This window comes from Saccostrea echinata, unplaced genomic scaffold (genome assembly GCF_033153115.1).
Source record: "Saccostrea echinata isolate AGI-Se365-2 ecotype Australia unplaced genomic scaffold, CSIRO_AGI_Sech_v1 ptg000056l, whole genome shotgun sequence".
Lineage (NCBI taxonomy): Eukaryota > Metazoa > Mollusca > Bivalvia > Ostreida > Ostreidae > Saccostrea > Saccostrea echinata.
The window spans coordinates 18,054,183-18,075,953 of NW_026889805.1; the positions used below are offsets into that span (position 1 = coordinate 18,054,183).

A 21,771-nucleotide genomic window follows, 5' to 3' on the forward strand; every position below is an offset into this window, starting at 1 on the left:
CGTGTCCAGCATGTATGCTTTCATTTTAAGGTCAATGCGCTTTCTCAACCAGACCGTTCACTGTAGCTCAGTCGGTAGAGCGCTCGCGCCGTGATCGGGAGGCCGCAACAGACCTAAGTCGATAAAAAATGGGTAACAAGTGTTCCTTCGCCATGCGCCCGGCACTTTGAAGTGAAAGTTGCGGGTCCTTCGGATGAGACCATAAAAACCGAGGCCCCTTGTCACGACAGGCGTTGGCACGATAAAGATCCCTCATTGCTCAATGGCCCTGAGTGCCAAGTAAAGGTCAAAATTTGAAGCCCTTCACCGGTCTCTATGGTCTCTATATGAGTGAAAAATTCTCGAATGGGACGTAAAACAAAATACAGTCAATCGATCAATCAATCTTTCACAACCATGGGACAACCAAAACTCTTGATTTTTTTAACGAAAATTTAGTAAAAGATATCTATTTACCAGTTATATATTTCTCTGGAATAATTGGGGTTTTTTTTCGGGTGAGGGAGTCATCTTCGTGAGTACTTCTCACCCACTTCTTTACAACCTCAACGAATACCTATACTTTATAATTAGCTTTATAATTCATGACAAAACATTCAACCATGACATGTATATGCAGTGCATGCACCTGTTGATATATATATATATATATATATATATATATATATATATATATATATATATATATAAAACTTTCAAACACTTCCTAAAATATTTCTACCGTGTTACCGGCCTTTGTCATTCGTGTTTATTTGAATGCATAGTTGTCCATTAAGAAACATTACTGAAGAAGTTATGCATTCAAATAAACACTACTGATGAAGGCGGGTGACAAGGTTGAAATATTTCAAAAAGTGTCGTCTTTTATTCTATTACCAAAAAGAGACCTTGGATTATTATAATTATATATAGAGAGGATATTCAATGTTTTGTAGATGAATATGGAAGTTATTTCACGAGTGGGACAGGATTTTTTCGAGTGCGAAGCACGAGTGAAAATATCAAAAAAATCCTGTCTCACGAGTGAAATAAATTCCATATTCATCTTTAAAACATTGAATTTTCTGTTTATTATATTTTCTTAGATTTTCCCTTTGCAGCTGTTTTTTCGTAACACAGTGTCATAGCTGTGACATCATAGTTGAGCGGTTGAGACGTCATAGCTAAGCGATTGCGAGATTGAAAGACGTTGTAAACATGGATTCTGAAAACTTTGCAATTGGCAATTCAACTATTGGTCTCTGTCAGAATGGCTCATTAACTCCATGAAATATATGGAGATAACGAAGAGTATTCAAGCTGAAAAGTCCATTAAACAATACAAAATAGGAGCAGAGCAAACACGGACCTCTAAACATCAGAGGTGGGATCAGGTGCCATGGAGGATTGAGCATCCCCTGCCGACCGGTCACACCCGCCGTGTGCTCCTTGTCATGATCGGGAAATAACGGAAAAATCCGTCGACAATTCAGTGTGTAAATAATGGCCTAACAATTAGTATGAAAAACGTCAGTCAGCATTTGACTCAATGATAAATTGTATTTGCTGACAAGGTCATTGTATCGACCATAGAAATTACGAAATGATGACTTTAAACGTGACAGCTGATATTCTTGTTTCATCAACTTGTTTGTCAATAATTTACCTCGTTTTAGAAATTGTACATACGTAGAGCATGCTCTTGCGTATCGAATCAACTGCAAGATATATACCCCGTATGCAGGTGATGAAGGTATATTGCTGCATAAGTAAGGGAAGTTGACGATTGAAAAGTTGAAGTCATCACGTTTTTCATAAAGCTTGGTTGTTAGAATACCATTAACGTCTTTTTCAAGTAAAATATCCAAATATGAAACAGATGTGTCAGACTCTGTGGTATCTTTTATCTCAAGCTCAACGGGATATATCGTATCGACATAAGAATGGAAATAGCCATTGTTAATTGACAATACGTCGTCGATATATCTAAATGTCGAGTTGAAGCCCACAAGTCTATCTTATAAAAGGCCAGGGATTTTTTTAAAAACACTCTGTGAAGGGAAGGAAAATTGTAAGTTTTGCCGCACTTCTGATGTTCTCACACTGTGAGAATAGCATTTTGATATCCTTTCACACTGTGTCAGAATATCAATTTTATTCAGTAAATAAATTACAGGATTTCACTGTTCAAAATGTAATAATTATGTATATTCAGTTCACGAAAGTTGGCCCAGAGGAATTGGAATTAGTCCAGTTCTGGTTCTTTTTTATTTCAAGAATTTATTGACAAAAAAAATTCCAGTTGATTAGTTTTGTATAAGTTTGTCTGTATACCAAATAATTGTGATGTATCAGATTCACATGTAGTAAAAATGACTTAAATTGCGATCTGTTCAATTTATTGGAGTGTATGATACCGAGTATGGAAACAAACTAAAGACTTTTTTTCCTTTTTGAAAGCACTTAATCTTATATGGCATATTATGAATTTTTTTTTCATTGTTAAAAATAATTGATTGATTGTATATTTGTTTAACGTCCCATTGGAGAATTACTCGAGAAGAGACGTCACCTATTTAGGTGAATTGCCCCAATTTTGACCTAAGCATGGCGCCTATGGTTTTTAAGAATATTTATCTGGAAGACGCGTGACTTTCACGTCTTTTAAAGTCTTCACTGGCTATATGCTAAGGCGCCAGGAACAAGAACCGACCAGGAATTGAGTGCCCTACCGATAGGTTACCGCGAGCAGTGTGTAAAATCAAAAATGAAAAGGTTGAAGATAATTTGGGAACAGTGCTCAATCTAATGAATCCTATAAACAATATACAAACTGTGAAGAGAGATGGGATAAGGTGCATAGAACGGGAAAGCATCACTAATCGACCAATGATTATTTTAGGTACTATGGATTTCTAGTTCTTTGGGTACAGCCCCCCCCCCCCCCCAAGATTTTTAAAGCTATTTTGATGTCTCAAAATTCGATTTCTCAATGTTGCTATGTGCACGTATATGAACATACATTTCTATAGGCAGGGGTAACATGTGTTATTAAAAGTTTTCAAAACTAACAGTCCTCCTTCTAAGAGTAGCTAAATTTTAAAATTTAGAAACGAATTAATTTCATAATTTCCTTTTGTAATCTGAAAGCTTCAAAAACATCTCAGGATTCTTCAGAGAAATTATTAACATATTCATAATTTGCTTACAGGTGTAATTTGATTATCATGGTAGCATTGCTTTTGTATTGAAAAAGTAAATAAGCAACGAATCACCAAATTCCACAATAAAGACCACGATTTCAAGCAAGTCTCCAATCGTAATAGTATAGTCTAAGTAACACCGTAATGTGGAAAAGAACTCATTTGTCAAGTATATGCTTGATTCTGTTGTTTTATCTCTCTCTCTCTCTCTCTCTCTCTCTCTCTCTATATATATATATATATCTGTGTGTGTGTGTTTGTTGCATATTTTGCAAACTATTACAAATAACTATTCCGAGTCTACGAGGAAGATGAACAGGTTAAATGTAAATGAAAGGGACAGTGAAGGACCATTCATTCAACTGAGAATACAGGACAGCAGCACGTTAACAAGTTAAAGGTCGAGAACTTTTAGTCAGAATAACACATGTGTCATTCTAATACATGTATGTCCCTTAGTAATGGAAAGTACATAAAGGTTAACAGGAAAAGCCCCTTTCACAACAGCTTGCATTGTATTACAGTATTCAGTATCATAATGCACTAGTAGAGGTATAAGTATATCATGGATGTATGAAAAAATATTTGGTCATACATTGCATAAAGACTGGTTATGTATGTAAGATACAGTGATGACCACATAGCGTTTTATTGTTCGAAATCAAGATTTTATAGACAAAATGGAGTCCAAAACATGTATAAGAATTAAATTTTGTCCTAGTTTTGAGAGCGGGAATCATGTAGGATATTTTTTATACCAAAGGTTAACTTAAATAACTGGTTGACAGTTGTCATCATGAGGATTAAAATCATTTTTTTTAAGTAAAGGCAAGTTCAAAGTAATTACGTATGCTTGGAAAAAACTTGTTCGGACCATTGTATGAGAACAAGTTGTACTGAACACAGCATTCATAACGCCTTTCCCGATTTAATAAATCAGATCAGATGAAATTAAGAGTATGTAGAGTTATACCCATACCTTTTTATCCAAATCAAAGCAAAAGAAAATTATGAGGAAGAGTCAAGGATCTAGAATAACAGTATTAAAACAAAGTGAGTCAGTGTCCTTATATAGGTGCTGAGGTTTTTTTTTCTTTTAATGTCATCCTCTAGAAATGTAGAGTAAATGTACCACCGAGTAAAACGTGTTAAAGTAGCAAAATATGGGGAAAGAAAAACGAATAGTGAAACTCTTTTGTTTAATTTTTATTAGTAGATGAAATGTGAAGCATCCAAAGAATGTTTCGTGAACGTTCATTGAGAATGTCCTTAAGGGGAAAAAACTTGTTTTTAAAGAAATGTTCCCCCTTTTCTCCTTGACCCTTTACAATGGAGTAAATCAATGTATACCGGTAAAGGGAAAGTGGGATATCAAAAGTAAAGGTAGATTTCTGTTCTTCTTCTTTATTTCACTATATCTTTCACTGTTGTTTATCTATCATTTGTGTCCAGGCTTTTTGACATCATTGATAGCTGCTTTTTCAATAAGAATGGAACTCATAAAACTTACCTAGTCATTGGTAATTTGCAGCTTTATTTTGTTCAAAAACATTCTGATTGTACACACAAGTACTCTGAAGTTGACATTAAAAAGATGGTTGAGTTTCTGATTCACAATATCTATGTAGTTTTTGGAGACCAGGTCTTCCAATAATCTGTCAGAATTTCCATAGGTACCAATTGCGCTCCGTTATTAGCAGTGGGTACGAATTGTGCCCCGTTATTAGCAGACCTATTTTTGTATGAAGCAAAATTTATTCAAAATCTTAAACATGAGAAGAAAGTACTTGCTGTGGCCTTCAACTTGACATTTAGATATATCGACGACATATTATCAATTAGCAAAAGTTACTTCCATTCATATGTCGACTCGAAATATCCCAGTGAACATGAAATTAAAGATACCAAAGAGTCTGAAACTCTGTTTAATATTTGGATATTTTACTGAAAAAGACGTTAGTGGAAGCCTAACAACCAAGCTTTATGATAAACGTGATGCCTTCAACTTTTCAATCGTCAACTTCTCTTACTTATGCCACCTACTTATGGGGTTTATGTCTTAGTTGATTCAATACGCAAGAGCATGCTCCACGTACGAACGATTTCTTAAACAAGGATATCAACAGTCTCGTTTAAAGTCATCATTTTGCAAGTTCTATGGGTGATACAATGACTTGTCAGCAAACAGAATGTATCATTTAAGGAATTCAATGTACAATGAAGGAATATGGAACAATTTTGAATCATTTTAAACTAGTTAAATATGTATTGCTATATAATGATGAAAGTGAAATGAACCAAATTCACGACTCATAACATATTTGCAACTTACACATTTTTCAAGAGTTGCCTGCCCTTGATACAGGGATTAAAATATACAGTAGCCCGATGCAAGGGCTAGTCATTTTAATTCTCGGGCTAGCTGATTTAAATGTAACGTCGGACTAGCTGAACTGAAAAAAAATTCTCGTCAGTTTACTTTCACTTTTCTATGTAGACTGTTTTGACTAAAAACTAATTCAATTTTTTTTGTCACCAAAGCGTTTTAAACTTTAAATTGTTATGTTTTCATTCTGCATAAAAAATATTTGGGCTAGTTAGTTTGAGGTTAGGGCTTATAATTTTGTACTGATCAGTAGCTCCTAGAAAACACACTAGCCCCTAGTGTGTTTTCCAGAAAAATTTCAACCCCTGCTTTGATAAAAAGAAAAAAAATTAATATTGTCAAAATATCTCTGGTTGATGATTCATTTTATTTCATATTTAAATAACGAGAAGAGTTTATTCATACTTTCACATACATGTATGCAGAGATTTGTATAAAGTTCAAATTACTTTTTACACAGTCATTATAAAACATGAGCTGCCTATATACTTCAGTGTAAAATTTAAGGTGCAATTATTTGGACAATAATAACAAGAAGACCATGGGCCACATTGCTCACCCGAGCACACTGGCTAGGAAAAAGCACAAATCAGTTCAGTATTGAAAGGTTTATGAGAGGGGGGGCTTCGAATTTTAAACTTTCAATATAATAAATGGCTTTGCTGTTCTTGAACAAAAGATATTTAAAGACTTTCCTATATATTCCTTCATAAAAATTTGATCCCCAATTGTGGCCCCTTCCTTCCCCGGAGTGTCATGACTTGAACAAACTTGAATCTACACTACCTGAGAATGCTTCCATATCAATATGACTAAACATGGCTTTTCTGTTTTTGAAAAGATTTTTTCCTACATATTCCTATGTAAAACTCTGTGGCCCTATCCTACCCCCGTAGGTCATGATTTGAACAAATCTGAATCTACTCTACTTCAGGATGCTTCCATATCAATATGACTAAAAATGGCCTTTCTGTTCTTGAGAAGATTTTTTCCTACATATTCCTATGTAAAATTTTGATCCCCCATTGTGCCCCCCCCTACCCTCAGGGGGTCATGATTTGAACAAATTTGAATCTATATTACCTGAGGATGCTTCCATGATTGATTGATTGATTCATTATTGTTTTACGCCGAGTCGGCAATATTTCAGCCATATTTCGGCGGTATAAATTTAAATACTGTATAAACGGTTTTGAAAGTTTTTGGGTTTCTCTGGCGGCCCCCAATGAGCCTTCTCTTTTTCGAAAACCAGAGAAACGATCTTTAGCGTGCCAAGAGGGTTGTAATCCTTTACACGGGGCACCGTTTTACGTCCCATCCGCCGGACTTTAAATTTAAAAATAAAAACAGTTAAATTGAAAATTACAAATATGCCAATAAAAATATATACATTTATATCTTATTGTAAAAATCATTTTCTTGCAAGTATTGTAAAATTGTACTAGGACTTACATTTGTAAAAAGATCATGCATTGTTTGAACACCATTAAAAAGTTTATTTCGAACAGGCGTAAAATCAGAACATTCTAACAGTATATGGTTAATAGTTATTGCACAGTCACAAGATATGCATTCAGGTTGTTGTTCCCCGCTCAGTAAATATGAATGGGTAAACCTGGAATGCCCAATTCTTATTCTTGAAATAATGACTTCGTCCTGACGTTTCAGGCCAAAGTCAGATTATTGATCAACTTTGTTTTGTGTGGTATACAGTTTATTATTATCACTAAAATCCCAAAATATTTGCCAAAGAGAATTTATGTAAAGTTTCACTAAGTACTTAAGGTCAGTGTAACGAATTTTAAAAGGTACAATTTCATATTGAAGAGCAGTTTTTTGCAGAACTATCAGCCTTGTTATTACCCGGAATGCTTCCATATCACAATGACTAATCATGCGTTTGCTATTCTTGAGAAGAAAAGTTTTTACAATTTTTTCCCCTATATATTCCTATGTAAAACTTTGATCCCTATTGTGGCCCCACCCAACTCCCAGGGGTCATGATTTGAACAAATCTGAATCTACTCTACTTGAGGATGCTTCCATATCAATATGACTAAACATGGCTTTTCTATTCTTGAGAAGATGATTTTCCCCTCTATATTCTTATGAAAAACTTTGATATCCATTGTGGCCCCACTCTACCCCCGGGGTCATCATTTGAACAAACTTGAATCTACACTATGTAAAGAATGTTTCACATAAGTTTCAACTTTTATGGCCCAATGGTTCCTTAGAAGAAGATTTTTGAAAAATGCCACCAAATTTTCACTATTTCTGAATTATCTCCCCTTGAATGAGGGCGTGGCCCTTTATTTGAAGAAACTAGAATTCCCTTCAACCAAGGATGCTTTATGGCGAGTTTGGTTGAAATTGGCCAATGATTCTGGAGAAGAAGATGAAATTGTGAAAAGTTGACAACGACAGACAACGGACAAATTTTGATCAGAAAAGCTCACCTGAGCCTTTGGCTCAGGTGAGCTAATAATAAAATTTTGTAGATCCCTTTGGTGGAGTACTTCTATTTGATAAAAATATTACCATGGTTACAAAAATCAGACCTATTGTTTGATCAATTTGTTTTCTCTCACCGTTTCAGGTATATGAGACTATATCTTTCAAAAAAAATGATTCAATGCTTATATATATATATATATATATATATATATATATATATATATATATATATATATAAATTATATATATATATATATATATATATATATATATATATATATATATATATATATATTTATATATATATCAGGGTTTGTGAGTATATAAGCATGTACATGTAACATCGTATATCTTTAAATTATGATTCAATACTCATTGATTCAGATGTCGCCTTTTACTATTAATTCATTTATAGGATAAACTTACATTTTCATTCATCCTGTCGTCCATTTGATGAGATTTGTTGAAATCATAACTAAAACAGAACACAAGGTTTATAACCATTTATTATTAAAATAAAACATTACAAAAATATAAAAACAGGATTTCACAACGTATAAATGATTTATAAAAAAAGCACTTAAAGTTTGATATGTAAGTGGACGAAGGTATATAACGTGACAACTTCAGTGATAAACTAGACAGTGGTGTTGACAACTTAAGACAGTATGACATACATGTAGTTATCATACAAATGAAGCATATAATAAAATTGTCTTCCTCGAAATCTAAAGGCGATTCTTTTCCGTGAAGCAGTTTATTCAAATGATTCTTTCTATCTCCATATCTTTGTCACCAGTCTTTAACTAATAAATCACTTATATTGTGTTCTATAATGAGTTTCATATCAGTGATTTATTGATAAATCGTCAAGACCCGTGGCTTTTTCGAAGAACAGTCTGAGCGTGATGTAGCAGACGAAAGTTGATTCGATTTCATTGTATGAAGTCTGTTTGCAAGTTTTCTAGCAAGTTTTGAAACCCAATTTCCACTTTTCACAATGTCGACATCAAGACCCTCTTCTTTCATCCACGTTGTATCTTTCTGGAGATCGTATCCTGAAAGATAATGAACGTTCTTTGAAGAAATTTGATTAGATTTTGATAGATATTTACAAGACAAAATTTTTTAAAAGTAATACACCTTTATTAAGTTGCCTCTTTTTTTCTAATATTCACATGTACCTTACCTGCTTTTAACAATTTCTTCACAGTTTTCACACATTTGAGGTCCATGCTTTCAATGATGATAAACAATGCGCTCTGACCCAAACGGTCCACCACATTGACGTCACTTCCGTGTTTAATCAGATACTGGCTGATATCCGTCCTTGAATCTTGGAGAGATATTAAAAGGGCCGTTTTTCCTGTTGAATCTGTTTTGTTCACATCAGCTCCTAGAATTAAAAACATTCAACTTTAATATCCTTATACCAAAATAGAACCAAACTAATAAATTGCCTTCAAGTGAAAATACTGTATTATTGGTTTTACCTGCTTTCACCAAGGTTTTAACCATATGGTAATCATCCATGATCACAGCGATGATCAATGGTGTCTGTTGGAATTTATTTTCACGATTTACATCGCAATGTTCTAAAAATAGATGCAAAGAAAGAGTATATTAATTATGTCATCATTTAGCATGTTTTCTTATTAGTGTAACATTGATCGGCTATTATTGACGCCTGATGAATAAACAGGTTGTGTTTACATTCTATGGATGACCGATTAATGGACAACAAGCAAATTCCTTGACCATAACGTTGGGGGTGTGTCATAGAAAATAATGTTAACGACCGTGTTTACCAATATATATGTACATGTATATGTTTTTCTTCCATTCCTTTTCCTTACAATACATAAAAACGGATTTTATTGTTTGCGGTCAGTTTTGTCCTGAAACTTCTATGAAAAGAAGGAAGGGAGACATACGATAAATCTATGAATAATTATTAATTTTCAAGTTAAATGACGGGCTAGTAAGTCTAAAGGAATCTCAGGAAAATTGTTTAGAGACATTAGATTATTGTATTGCACTAGGAAGGCATTTTAGAAATCATACAGATGTAAAAACAAGTAGATTAGTGTGTCAGCTATTTGTCTTATTTAACTGCAGAATTCCACTGTCTTGTAAACAAGATTGTCAACATTCCTAACCAGACTGAAAGATAGCTGAGAATTAAATCTGATTATATTCTATCTCCACTCTGTCACTATGACGTTATAAACATTTGTCTGGCCCCCATTACTCGATTAATAATGTTATATATGTTTCATCATTGTTACAAATAGAGTTTGTAAATATCTGCCCTCTGGGGGAAAAGAAAAAATGTCATCTTGTTTTTGTAAAAATAAATTTAACGTAAAATGGTTCATTCCCGTTCAGTACTAAATATGTTTATCATGAATGACTTAATATCTTCAGCTTGCTAGCGTAAGTGCTTATTACGGAATATTACGTAAAATGCTTGAATTTTAATGTAATGTTTATTACTAAACCTTACGCAATTTATGATTACCACTGTATTAAAACCTAATTAACATAACAAAAGCACGAAACATAATTACTCACTATGTCGCGTCGCACATCATCTAGGAAATTTCTTAAGCGTAAAAATAATCTGAATAACATTATAAAGATATTTACTACTATATTACGATACACTATATGAATTATATGAGCATCCTGTTTAATTTTCTTTAATGAAAATATTAACAAATCTTTAACTCCCCTCCGTAGAACATGATATACACATATATATATTCCGGCAATTGAAGGATTTGTCTATTTAACGTCCCTTTGAGAGTTTTTCAGTCATATTGACACGCCACCACTTGCCGATAGAAAGCTGCACTCGGCACTTACGGCATTTGAGCAATGAGGGATCCTTTTCTTGCCACCACCTACTGCGGCACGCGACCTCGGTTTTTATAGTCTCATCTGAAAGACCGGTCTCCACAGTGGAATTCAAACCGACAAGATAAGGATCAACTTCTTACTCCGAGACTAAGAACAAACGCTCTTACCACCCACGCGGGCAATTGAAAGAAGGATTGTAATTTTACAGAATAAACTCGGTGACTCTCTCACTTACCATCTTGAAGCAAGTAGTCCATCATTTCGTTGTTTCCATTCTCAATAACGATGTGTAAAAGGGGGTTACCATCACAATCACACATATTAGGATCAAATCCAGAGTCAAGGAGGTCCACAAAGGTTCGATAGTCATTCTGGTAGATTGCATGAAGGATACCCAAGCGCTCAGCCACATTGGAATGATTAGAAACCACTTCTTCGTCACTAAAAACATCGTCATCTGCATCAGAATTTATGTCCAAAAAGCTGCTTTCAAGCTCGAGACACTGAACACCAGATCGTCTCTGTTTTGAGGTGTCGTTTTCAAAGTCTTTACCCATCATAGCTAATGCCTGTATAATATAATGAAAGATTGAGAAAAGTGAGAATCATTTATGAATGAAACAAACAAAATCTTCTAGGTCCGTATTATATTTCTGTCTTGTTTGTTACCTTTCTAAAGGTTGAATGAAGTTTTCGAGAGGGAACGGTATAATATATTGTACTAGAAGAGACACGTGGTTTGTCAAGGTTTATTAATATTGCGCACACCCCTCCCATGTGTTGCACTGGGAATAAGCGAAGCGTGATTGGATGAGATCGTCTCACTGTGACCTTACTTGATTGACAAAATATTGAATACGTTTTCCTACTTGCCATGATCTGACGAATCTTACGTTTCTTTGGACAAAAAGTAAATATTTTTTTTGTTTATTCACCGGAACATCACTATTATACGTTACGTTAATAACATCAACATGTATTATAAACAGGTTTTTTTCGGTAAAGTGATGAATTAATTTTGTGCTAATTTATTCTGTATTTCCACCATCAAATCATAGATCATTTTATTGTTTCCTAAGTAGGATACAAATATTACTACAGTGGTTTGGACTTTTCCTTCTGATTGTCATCTTGTTGATTCTTATCACCACAAACATTTGTATAATGCATACCGTTATACGATTCCTCTGTTGCTCTACTCTAGCTAATAACTAGATTTCATTCTGTAAATTTACATTGTATTAATATAGGAAATGGTCGTTTTACTTGTAAGTTCAAGAAATTTATGCCAATACACGTAGAAAAAAGTAATCAGACTTAAATTAAAAAAAGAATTAGTGTAATTTCATAGAAAAAAAATATTCTAATTAATTTATCCTCAGATTTTTTTTCAGGGAATAAAACACTAGCAGTGTTGTGATTTAAACAAAGTTTTAAACCCAATAGTTTTCGAATCCTTACTTCCTTTAATTTAAGTCGACTTAGGTATAGAAATGATAAAGGAGATCACATTCAAATTATAAGATCGTTGAAAAATGGTATCGATCGCGTGAAGGTACATGTAGATAATGAATTTAAATTTACATAATAATATATTGGCTTTAAGTTTTGGTCTCCCAGTATGCTTTTCCTCATATTTTTTGCTTCTCCGAAATTTATGAACATTAACTATGTTTTGCTAATTGCTACTATAAATTTCCACATGCGACGATTAAATGCATTTCATGACTGCACAATTTCCTCAAATTAATAATAAAAAACAAAAAAAATACATAAATAGAATAAGGAAGTAGGAATTTTTTAGCATTAAATTTGAGATTCTTATGTTTCGATCTATATCAGATTTTTAGTTACTGGACTGGGGTCAGTTTTCAAACAATATTTCAGTCCTCCAAACAGGTTTCTCAAAAATCCATCAGAAGTTCATCATTTAATACAAAAACACAAGGAATATTGATAAGAATGCTCTTAAAGGGCATACGTTTCTATACCCCCCCCCCCCCCCATCTTAAAGCGGAGAAGGTTTAAAGTGATTGGGGTGTCCGTCCTTCCGTAACACTAAGGGGTATCCATCTCTTATCTGCAACTCCTCCTATACTATTGAATCAGATTTTCAGAGAATCTTTATTACATAGTGCCATTGTTACCTCTTATTTTATTTTTCGAAAGGACAGATATTTGGAGTTTCCTATAGCAAAACATTGACAAAACATGGACACTGCCATCTATTCAATAACATATAGGTAGCCCATATATATATATATATATATATATATATATATGACTTTTAATTGTAAAGAATTAAATTCAATAAAAAGATATTAATGTTAATGTAGAAATGGATTATGTGTAATGTAAATTCAACAAATCTCTCCGAAAAAAGGATAAAATCTTTCCTTTATGAACAAAGTCATAGGAGATGCATAGTAAAGTTTCATATCGGGTCTACGCTCTCTCAATAAAAACATATTTTGCAAAGATTTTACAAAAACCAGATGAAATCTTTATTTTATTGTAATCATGTTTGGCAAAATTTGTAATGAATCCAAATTGCATTTCTTTCCCCATTCTTTTTTTCTTTTTGTCGAAATATCGGATATCCTCTGAAATTCTTTTGTGAACCCTATGTCAATACAACAGATAGTATTAGTGTTTTAGCAGTGTTTTCCATTTATGAACTTTGATACGTGTCACTTTATATATACAATGGACATTTCAGTGAAAATGAAATGTTTCACAGAAAGAGCATTATGGTCTCTATATTGTCATGAATTCAGATTGTGACAATTAACATGAATGATTTCTGTATGTCTCATAACATGTTTAAGAAAATCAGTGAAGACAAAACAAGTCATATGAAGGGCATTATTGTTCAAAATGAGTTTGACACTGAAAAATTTGTGCAACAGATATCAGTATTCTAGTGTTCTGGATTTATGACCTCAAAACTTTACACTTCTGCCATAACGATATACATCATGAAGCAGACAGATTTCATTTCTTAAGTGTCATTGGGAAAGGTATATAATTAACAATGATTTATTTCCTTTGAAAGTTAATTAAAAGATTCCATGTACTTTTGTTGTTTTGAGGTACAATTCCAAAAGTTTTACTAAAACGCAAATGATATCGGTTTTGTGGTGAGCTGTAATACTTTTGTTAAATACTTTTCAAGTTAGACGAGCAAATCAATATTTACACTTTTTCAATCAAGCTTTATATTAAATACATCCGTTATCCAAGATACGTATTTATCTCTCTAACACCGATATATGTCAATTAATTTTCTTGGTAATTTTGTAAATATTCTTCACAAAATGCAAATCAATCACCGATGTGTTCGATTTTAGATTCTGCAATATATTGATTACTAATAACGAGATAAAGAAGTTACTGTTTTGAGACATAGGTAATGTTATGTCTCAATTTTTGGTTCATTGTTGATACTTAAAATACAATTATATCTATTGTAGGACTTGTTGCTCTTAGTTTCTAACATACAACAGATTTAGAATCATAAATTAACTTCATATTGAAATAATTGGTATCGTATAGTTGCGTAAAATGCCTTTGCTTATGTGGATACATTGATTGAGTATTTGTTTGATGGATGAACATTTAGTATTATTATAAGAAAATAGGAAAGCGGTCGGTTTAATTAAAAAAAAAAAATGGAGCACATTCATTTGACAGGGTGGATCAGATGGAGAAATAATTCATGAGTAGGAAGCTCTCTAAATCTTGATAAAATGTGTGCCAAAGAAAGGGGAATATTTTTTGTATATAACAAATACTCTTTCATTACTTTTACAAAAAAAAAAAAAAAAAAAAAAAATGGAAGAAAATTTTGAAGCACATATTTAATTTTTTTTCTAATTTGAACAAAATGACTATTATACATGTATATGTAAAAAGGGAAGATAATGAACAGTGATCAATCTCACACATCCAGTAAACAACAAATCGTGAACAGGAAAAAATAGACCCCTGAAAACACCAGACATGGGATCAGGTGTTTAAGAGGAGCAAGCATCCACCGTCGACTGGCCACAGCCGCCGTAAGCCACATGCATCGACCAGGCAAACTGAGCACCCGAAAGTCCAATTTAGTATAAAACAATGTCTGAACAAATGGTATAAAACATGACAGACAAAATACGATACTGTAAAATATTCGAAAAGCTGACATTAAACGGGGCTGCTAAAGTTCTTGTAACATTAACTCGTCATTAGCTTGCTTCGGTTCAAAAATTGATCGTACTCGGAGCATGCTATTGTGTATCGAATCAGTTGGGACAAACTTTTCCGGTGATGTGGAAATATTACTAGGTATTTGAATGAGAGAAGTTGAGGATAGAAAAACCGAGGTCCTCCCTTTGTCATACAGTTTAGTTATTAGTTGACCATTATCGTCTATAGTCAGTAAACATCCAAATATGAAATGGGTAGACTCTGTTGTGTTTTATTTCGAGATCACTGGAATTTATAAAGTTGACATCTGAACGAAAGTAAATATTGTTACTTGATTAAATGTCGTCATATCTGAATGTCGAAATGATGGCCATAGCAACAATTTTCTTCTTCTCATGAACAACATCAACTGGAGAGTAGTTTTACAAAGTTATTTTGTATATGGCAGATTTGAGATACTTTTTTTCAGTAAAGAAGATTAAAGTATCTGCAAGACAGCAAACAGATTTCCATGAATTCTATATCATTACATTGTAGGAGTAAAATTTTATAATTATGAATACATGTAAAATTAACTTTATTCTATTTACATGTATCTCTCATTCCAATTTAATCAACATATAAAATTAAATTTTGCAATCGTGCAAATATTGTACTCATTAGTACATGTACCTGTAAATTCAAAATTTACAATATGTCGCATTTTTTTTTTTGGTAGAGTCTATTATTAACTCTGATATTATCATAAATGATCATAAATCACACCTCTCAATAATATTCAAACGCTTGTTCATATTCCCTCTTTCTAGAGCCTTAAGTATGGCAGGAATATAACAATTAACAAGTTCCCATATCAACCATAAATCAAAAGGGTACAAACATTCGTATCCGGATCATGGAGGGTAACGCTCATTTTTACACCACAACAGGGGACGCTTACTCCTCCTAGGCCTGGAAATTTCCGGAAGTTAGTGTTTCACTGTTTACATATTTGTATTGTTTCTATTTTTTTTAGATCGATTACTCTTCGTATTCTTTACCTTTTTCATTCCTTAAAATTTATCAGAGCTTTTAAAAACATTAATTTCACATGGCAATTCTAGTAAAATTCCCAAAAGGATGGAAATCATGACATTTTCGTCATTAGGAGACGCATGTCGAGAATCTAACGTTATTTTGTTATGTAACATTTTTAATTACTTCTATACATAATTATGCAAAGCATAAACAATTCAAAGCCTAATTAGAAAGTGCGTAGTTCGTAAAAAATGAGTAAAAGTGAAACTTCTTTTTTCATTTCACACGGCATTTACTTGAATGCAGTCTTAAAGAATGCAATGTTTAAATCGTATTTGTGTGAATATTCATACGTCAAACAATCTGTATTGATTAGAACAATTATCGCCTTAAAAAGCGAGAACAAACACACACACACACACACACAAATGAATTTAAAATATTTGGCACCACCAGAGAGGGGGAAAGCAAAAGCGAAAGCCATCGAAGTCAAACATGTAGAAGATGCATGGATTCAATTGACAACAATTCAATGCAGGAGGTCTTTTGCTCGTAGTTTGCATGAAAACACCATAACTATATTTTTGTGGTTTTTACTTTATTATCAGCAGGTGTGCGCTCTCGCCTTACACAATGCACAGCACATTTCGTGGTCAAATATCCTCCTACAACATCGTTATCGACGCTTAGAACGACGTCCAACCTTTGTTTGAAGATATGATCATCATAGGTGCATAAAGACAAGATAGGTATTTCTATGTCGATATCCTTAGAATATGACTTGCTATGTGCAGGTGTCTGATCTCCTAAATTGAATATAAGAACATACATGATCCCACGCGTCTGTACCTAAAGATTCCTTATAAAGTTGCATAATGGGCCTGGTATTTCTCAAGATAGTAATCTATTTCATTTCGTTTAAACATACGTGTGTTATATTATTGTATATGAATCGAATTTACCAAACTATTTCGACATATATTTCTAATATTTGCAAAAGAATCCTGCTTCATTCAAGGGATGATGACCAAATTTGCATAGAATTGGTACATTCATGACAAAAAAATGAAAAGCTTGGTTTACGTAGAAATGAGAACAAAGTTGTATTAAAATTTAAAATAAGCATACTGTGAAATGAATTATTTTCTTGGGGTTTAATTTTCGTGGTACAAAGAGACCCACGGATTTATACTCTCACCGAAATGTTAAAAAGTCATACTGCAGAATAGTGTTTCTTCTTTTACCACGAAATTATAGCCCCTCGAAACAATGATTTTTTTTCTGACCACGAAAATTCGCCCCCTCGAAAATAAGTGATTTTACAGTATATACCTTCAGAACGTATACGTAGGAGTGCGACAAGGTTGAAGATTGAGCCCTTGACTATTTTCAATTTTATTACTGAACTCAATCAAATAAAATTGTGTACCTTATACATACAGACGTACATCACTGTATTATGTTATCGAATTCTCTGATGTTTTACTCCTTTTCTATGAAGACCTCGTATTAATTTTTTTCTTCATGTTCTAGAATACTTTTTTTCTTTAATGTGAAATAAATGAAGAAATCAATGTTATTGTTTTTTTTTTAAATAAGAAGAGAATGCAATAGCACTCAATGAGCGATTGGCCTTCATTTAAATTGAAATAAGAGAAATAATATTTTGAAATCCTTATTAATTTAGCCATGTTGTAAGGCCCTCTAGTAAGAAAAGCCATATACACATTTTAAAACACACATTGAAGACGATTGTAAACTATAAACCAGATATGAACTTTAAAATTCTAGTAGACTAAGATTGTTTTACCAATTACGACTTATGGGAAAGAGATTCAGTCTGAGAAATTAAAGAATTAATAATGAAAATCGTTTAAATTGAAATTCCTAAATAGGTACTCGAAATCAGTGAGAAAACTGCTGTTTTGATAACTGAAAAATGGGGTAGACTTCTTGTCATTCAATCTTCACGATAAAACTAGTGCAAGATTAGCTGAAAAGGTTGAAAATGATAATCACTGATAACAATGATGATTAAATATGAAATGGTTTGTATCCTTGATTCAAAAGGTATCTGAACATGCGGCTTGGATGGGTTTGGTAGAGTGTTGATCCAAGCCATCCATGCTTCAAAATAAGAAACTGTACACTACAAAAATAAAATACTGTGTAGGGACCAGCTTTTGACAGAAATCTTAAGGGTCTGTGAGTCACCATTGAATTATATTTTATTCTTCTTTTAGTTTAAAAAAATCAAATAAGTTGTATAAAAAAAGTAATGTAAAGTTTTTCTGAAAGTGAGATCCTTTTCTTCTCCATAAATGTTATCTTCGCGAAAGAAAAAAAAAAATATTTGCCATTCTTTTTTCACTATTTTATGAAAAAGAGATAAAATTGTATTGAATATAAATAATAATCTTTTCACACCCAGGAACAGTAATCAAATATTAGAAAGCATTTATTAACCCATATGTGAAAGTGTACATGTGTGTTGCTTGAATATGCAATGTATAAGTATTGCAACAGACACTGTATTATAATGTTACGTATATATATCATGTGTATCATATATAAGTGCCTGAAAGGAACAGTTGATTAATGTTCTAAAGTACAATTAAAGTATCTATCTTATAAAATTACTAAATTTCACTTCGGCCTAATTTTCAATTATTGCAAAGAGGAAGGCGCTTCTTCACAGCAATGATGACGTACAATTATTAATAGGAGACTGTTGACTATGTTTATCATTTTGCGCATATGACACTCTTGTCCTATTAGGCGGTTGAGTCATAAGGTAGAAATTAATATGACAGGAGTATTAACTAGAGTAAGGACAAGGTCAGTGTGTTGTTTATAAGGCGTATTGAACACGTGTAGGTACTGCATCTGTAGTAGACAAGCTTCACCGAAGCTTAATACATGTACTTCAACTATATGATCCTAGTACATCATTTGTATTTCATTTCTTTTTTTAATAGGAAATCTTCTCAGCATAACTTTTGTGTCTTCTAGAATTGACTTTATTAGAGTTTAAATTCCTCACACAATGGAAAAAATATAAAAACTTTCTTCATACAGTGTCTGCAATTTGAAAAAAATACAAATTTCCTCTTATTATCATATATTTATCTGTTACTGTATATTGAGTATATAAGACTTTCAACGTTTTTTTTTTTGTCGAAGCGATTTTACATGTATGTAGTTACATGATTATCATGATATAAGTTGACTGCTTTATTGCATGGTTGGCTCTTCTTGCCCAGGTGAGGATCTTGCGGCCCCCAAGGGACAGGCTGCCCACATACATTGGGGGTGTAAGGATCCGATGGGTATAATGTGTGCACTGGTGAAGTAAATTGCAAGTACACAACGAATCAAAAATATTCATCAATAAAATATATTATTGCATTGAATGTAATTTTGACAATTATCATGTACTATACTTTTCAAATTTATTAATTCTCATCAACCTCTGAACAGATTCTTTTTGATATTAGTTCTTATGTGTATTTATTTGAGCTTTTATATGGAACGCCAAATTAACATATATTCAAATATTTGAACCTATCTTCAAATAATTGAACCTATCTCCAAATGAATTAAAGATAGGTACAATTGAATTAAAGATAGGTACAATTGAATTAAAGATAGGTGTAAATAATTATACCTATCTCTAAATAATTAAACCTAGGTTCAAATAAATTACACCTATCTTTAATGGAATTACACCTATCTTCAATTCAATTAAAGATAGGTTCAATTGAATTATACCTATCTTCAATTCATTTGAAGATAGGTACAATTGATTTAAAGATAGGTACAATTGATTTAAAGATAGGTACAATTGATTTGAAGATAGGTACAATCGTAACATATCCACAAACGATTTGAAGATAGGTACAATTCAATTATACCTACTAGGTTCAATTCGTTTTGTGTTATTGAAAATAATGAAAGCTCCCTCTAACAGCGACTTTAACATGGAGGGAACTGCACAGTGCATTTTTATGGGGAGTAGTTGTTATTGTCAGTATCTTTATAATTAAAGATAGGTTCAATTCAATTACACCTATCTTTAAATCAATTATACCTATCTTTAATTCATGGCATTTGCACCTATCTTCATATCAATTGTACCTATCTTCAAATCAATTGTACCTATCTTCAAATGAATTAAAGATAGGTATAATTGAATTAAACCTATCTTTAATTCATTTGGAGATAGGTACAATTGATTTGAAGATAGGTATAATTAATTGAAGATAGGTTCAAATATTTGAATATATGTTAATTTGGCGTTCCATACTTTTAAGTTTCAATGAATAGGGTTAAGTTTAAAGCTATAGTTCGTCACACATTATCATACCCATCAGATGTTCTTTTTATTAAAAATTTAAAGCGAAAATCTGCAAAACCCCTCCGCTAAAGAATATTCCAAATAAGCATATAGAAATAATTTCGATTTTTATGGGCACTTCAATCGCTATACCATATCATATCATATCATGGAACACTAGGCAAGAACAGTAAGAAGGAAAGCAAAGGTTTCTCCTATTCTAGAGTTCTGATAGTTTAAAGAAAAGCATACGGAGTAAGATACCAACATTCCTCTAACATTGATGAACACGTGTCTGGAACTAAGCGCTTTTCTTGACAGGATTGTTTACTTATGTCAAACTAGGTCATTCTTCTGCGTCAAGTATGGGCCCTATGCATCTTATTATCTACAGTAAGTACTTTGTTTTCCACTAGGGTCATTGTCGAGATCTCACATAAACCTGTATGCACAAAACTGATGAATGAAATAAGATAACGAACAGTATTCAAGCTCAAAAGTCCATTAAACAATGAAGTTAATCAAGTATGATGACAAATACAATTATTTTAAAAACAGAAAGTCAAATTGCTGGGAAAATATTAGGATGCAAAAAACCTTACAAAGTCAGAGCAAAATGTAGGTAGTAGTTTTTTACGCAATGAAATCAACGTCATATTGTACATATATGTATTTTATGTTTACTGTTGACGTTCGTCTGCACGGACTATCTGGGTCATGCGGGGTTGACCATCAGCATCCTTTTTAACTACAAAATTCTTACTTCGCGATTTTTTTTTTCTTTAGTTCCAAGTTTGATTACTGTCATGAGAGTTAACTTTCCAGTCAGTTTTAGAAGCTTTTGGTCAAATCTGGCCTAGCTGTTAGGTTTCTTTTCGAACTTCAATAATGAATGGCACCTTATGGTTGATTGCAATGTTTCTATGAAGAAAATATTTCTTAAATTACAAATAATTAAACCCATTAGCTTTTACTATAATACTTTATCTGTCTTTCAGAGAATAATTACATTACATGTACATTTGACAAGTATCCAACCCTCGAATAAGCTTGACAATAATTTGCTTTCTTATAAGACATCCACAATCAATGCTGAGAAAGTTTGTTAAGAAAAAAAAACCTTTTTTAACTAAACAAAATCTGTGTGTAAGTCTTATCATATAGCAAAGTACCTGAGTCTAAGCATCAACTTATAAGTTTGCAAGCAAGTTATTTGACAAAGAACCATCTGATAACAAATGTTCTCAGCATTTATTGTGGATGTCTTATACGAAAGCAAATTATTGTCATCAAACAGTTAAAGGTGTCGACTGATGCTTCTCTAAAACAACTGTACAAGA

At 32.7% G+C, this 21,771-nt stretch overlaps 1 protein-coding gene across 1 annotated transcript; it reads right to left on the reverse strand.

The window, feature by feature from the left end:
• Positions 1 to 8,513: 8,513 nt before the first annotated feature.
• Positions 8,514 to 11,512, reverse strand: LOC133173064 (putative ankyrin repeat protein RF_0381). The gene is made up of 4 exons (XM_061307978.1): positions 11,123 to 11,512; positions 9,519 to 9,620; positions 9,215 to 9,421; positions 8,514 to 9,083 (listed from the first exon to the last, which is right to left on the reverse strand). The coding sequence occupies exons 1-4, from the start codon at positions 11,445 to 11,447 to the stop codon at positions 8,881 to 8,883; spliced, it is 837 nt and encodes a 278-aa protein (XP_061163962.1). The 5' UTR covers positions 11,448 to 11,512; the 3' UTR covers positions 8,514 to 8,880.
• Positions 11,513 to 21,771: the final 10,259 nt, after the last annotated feature.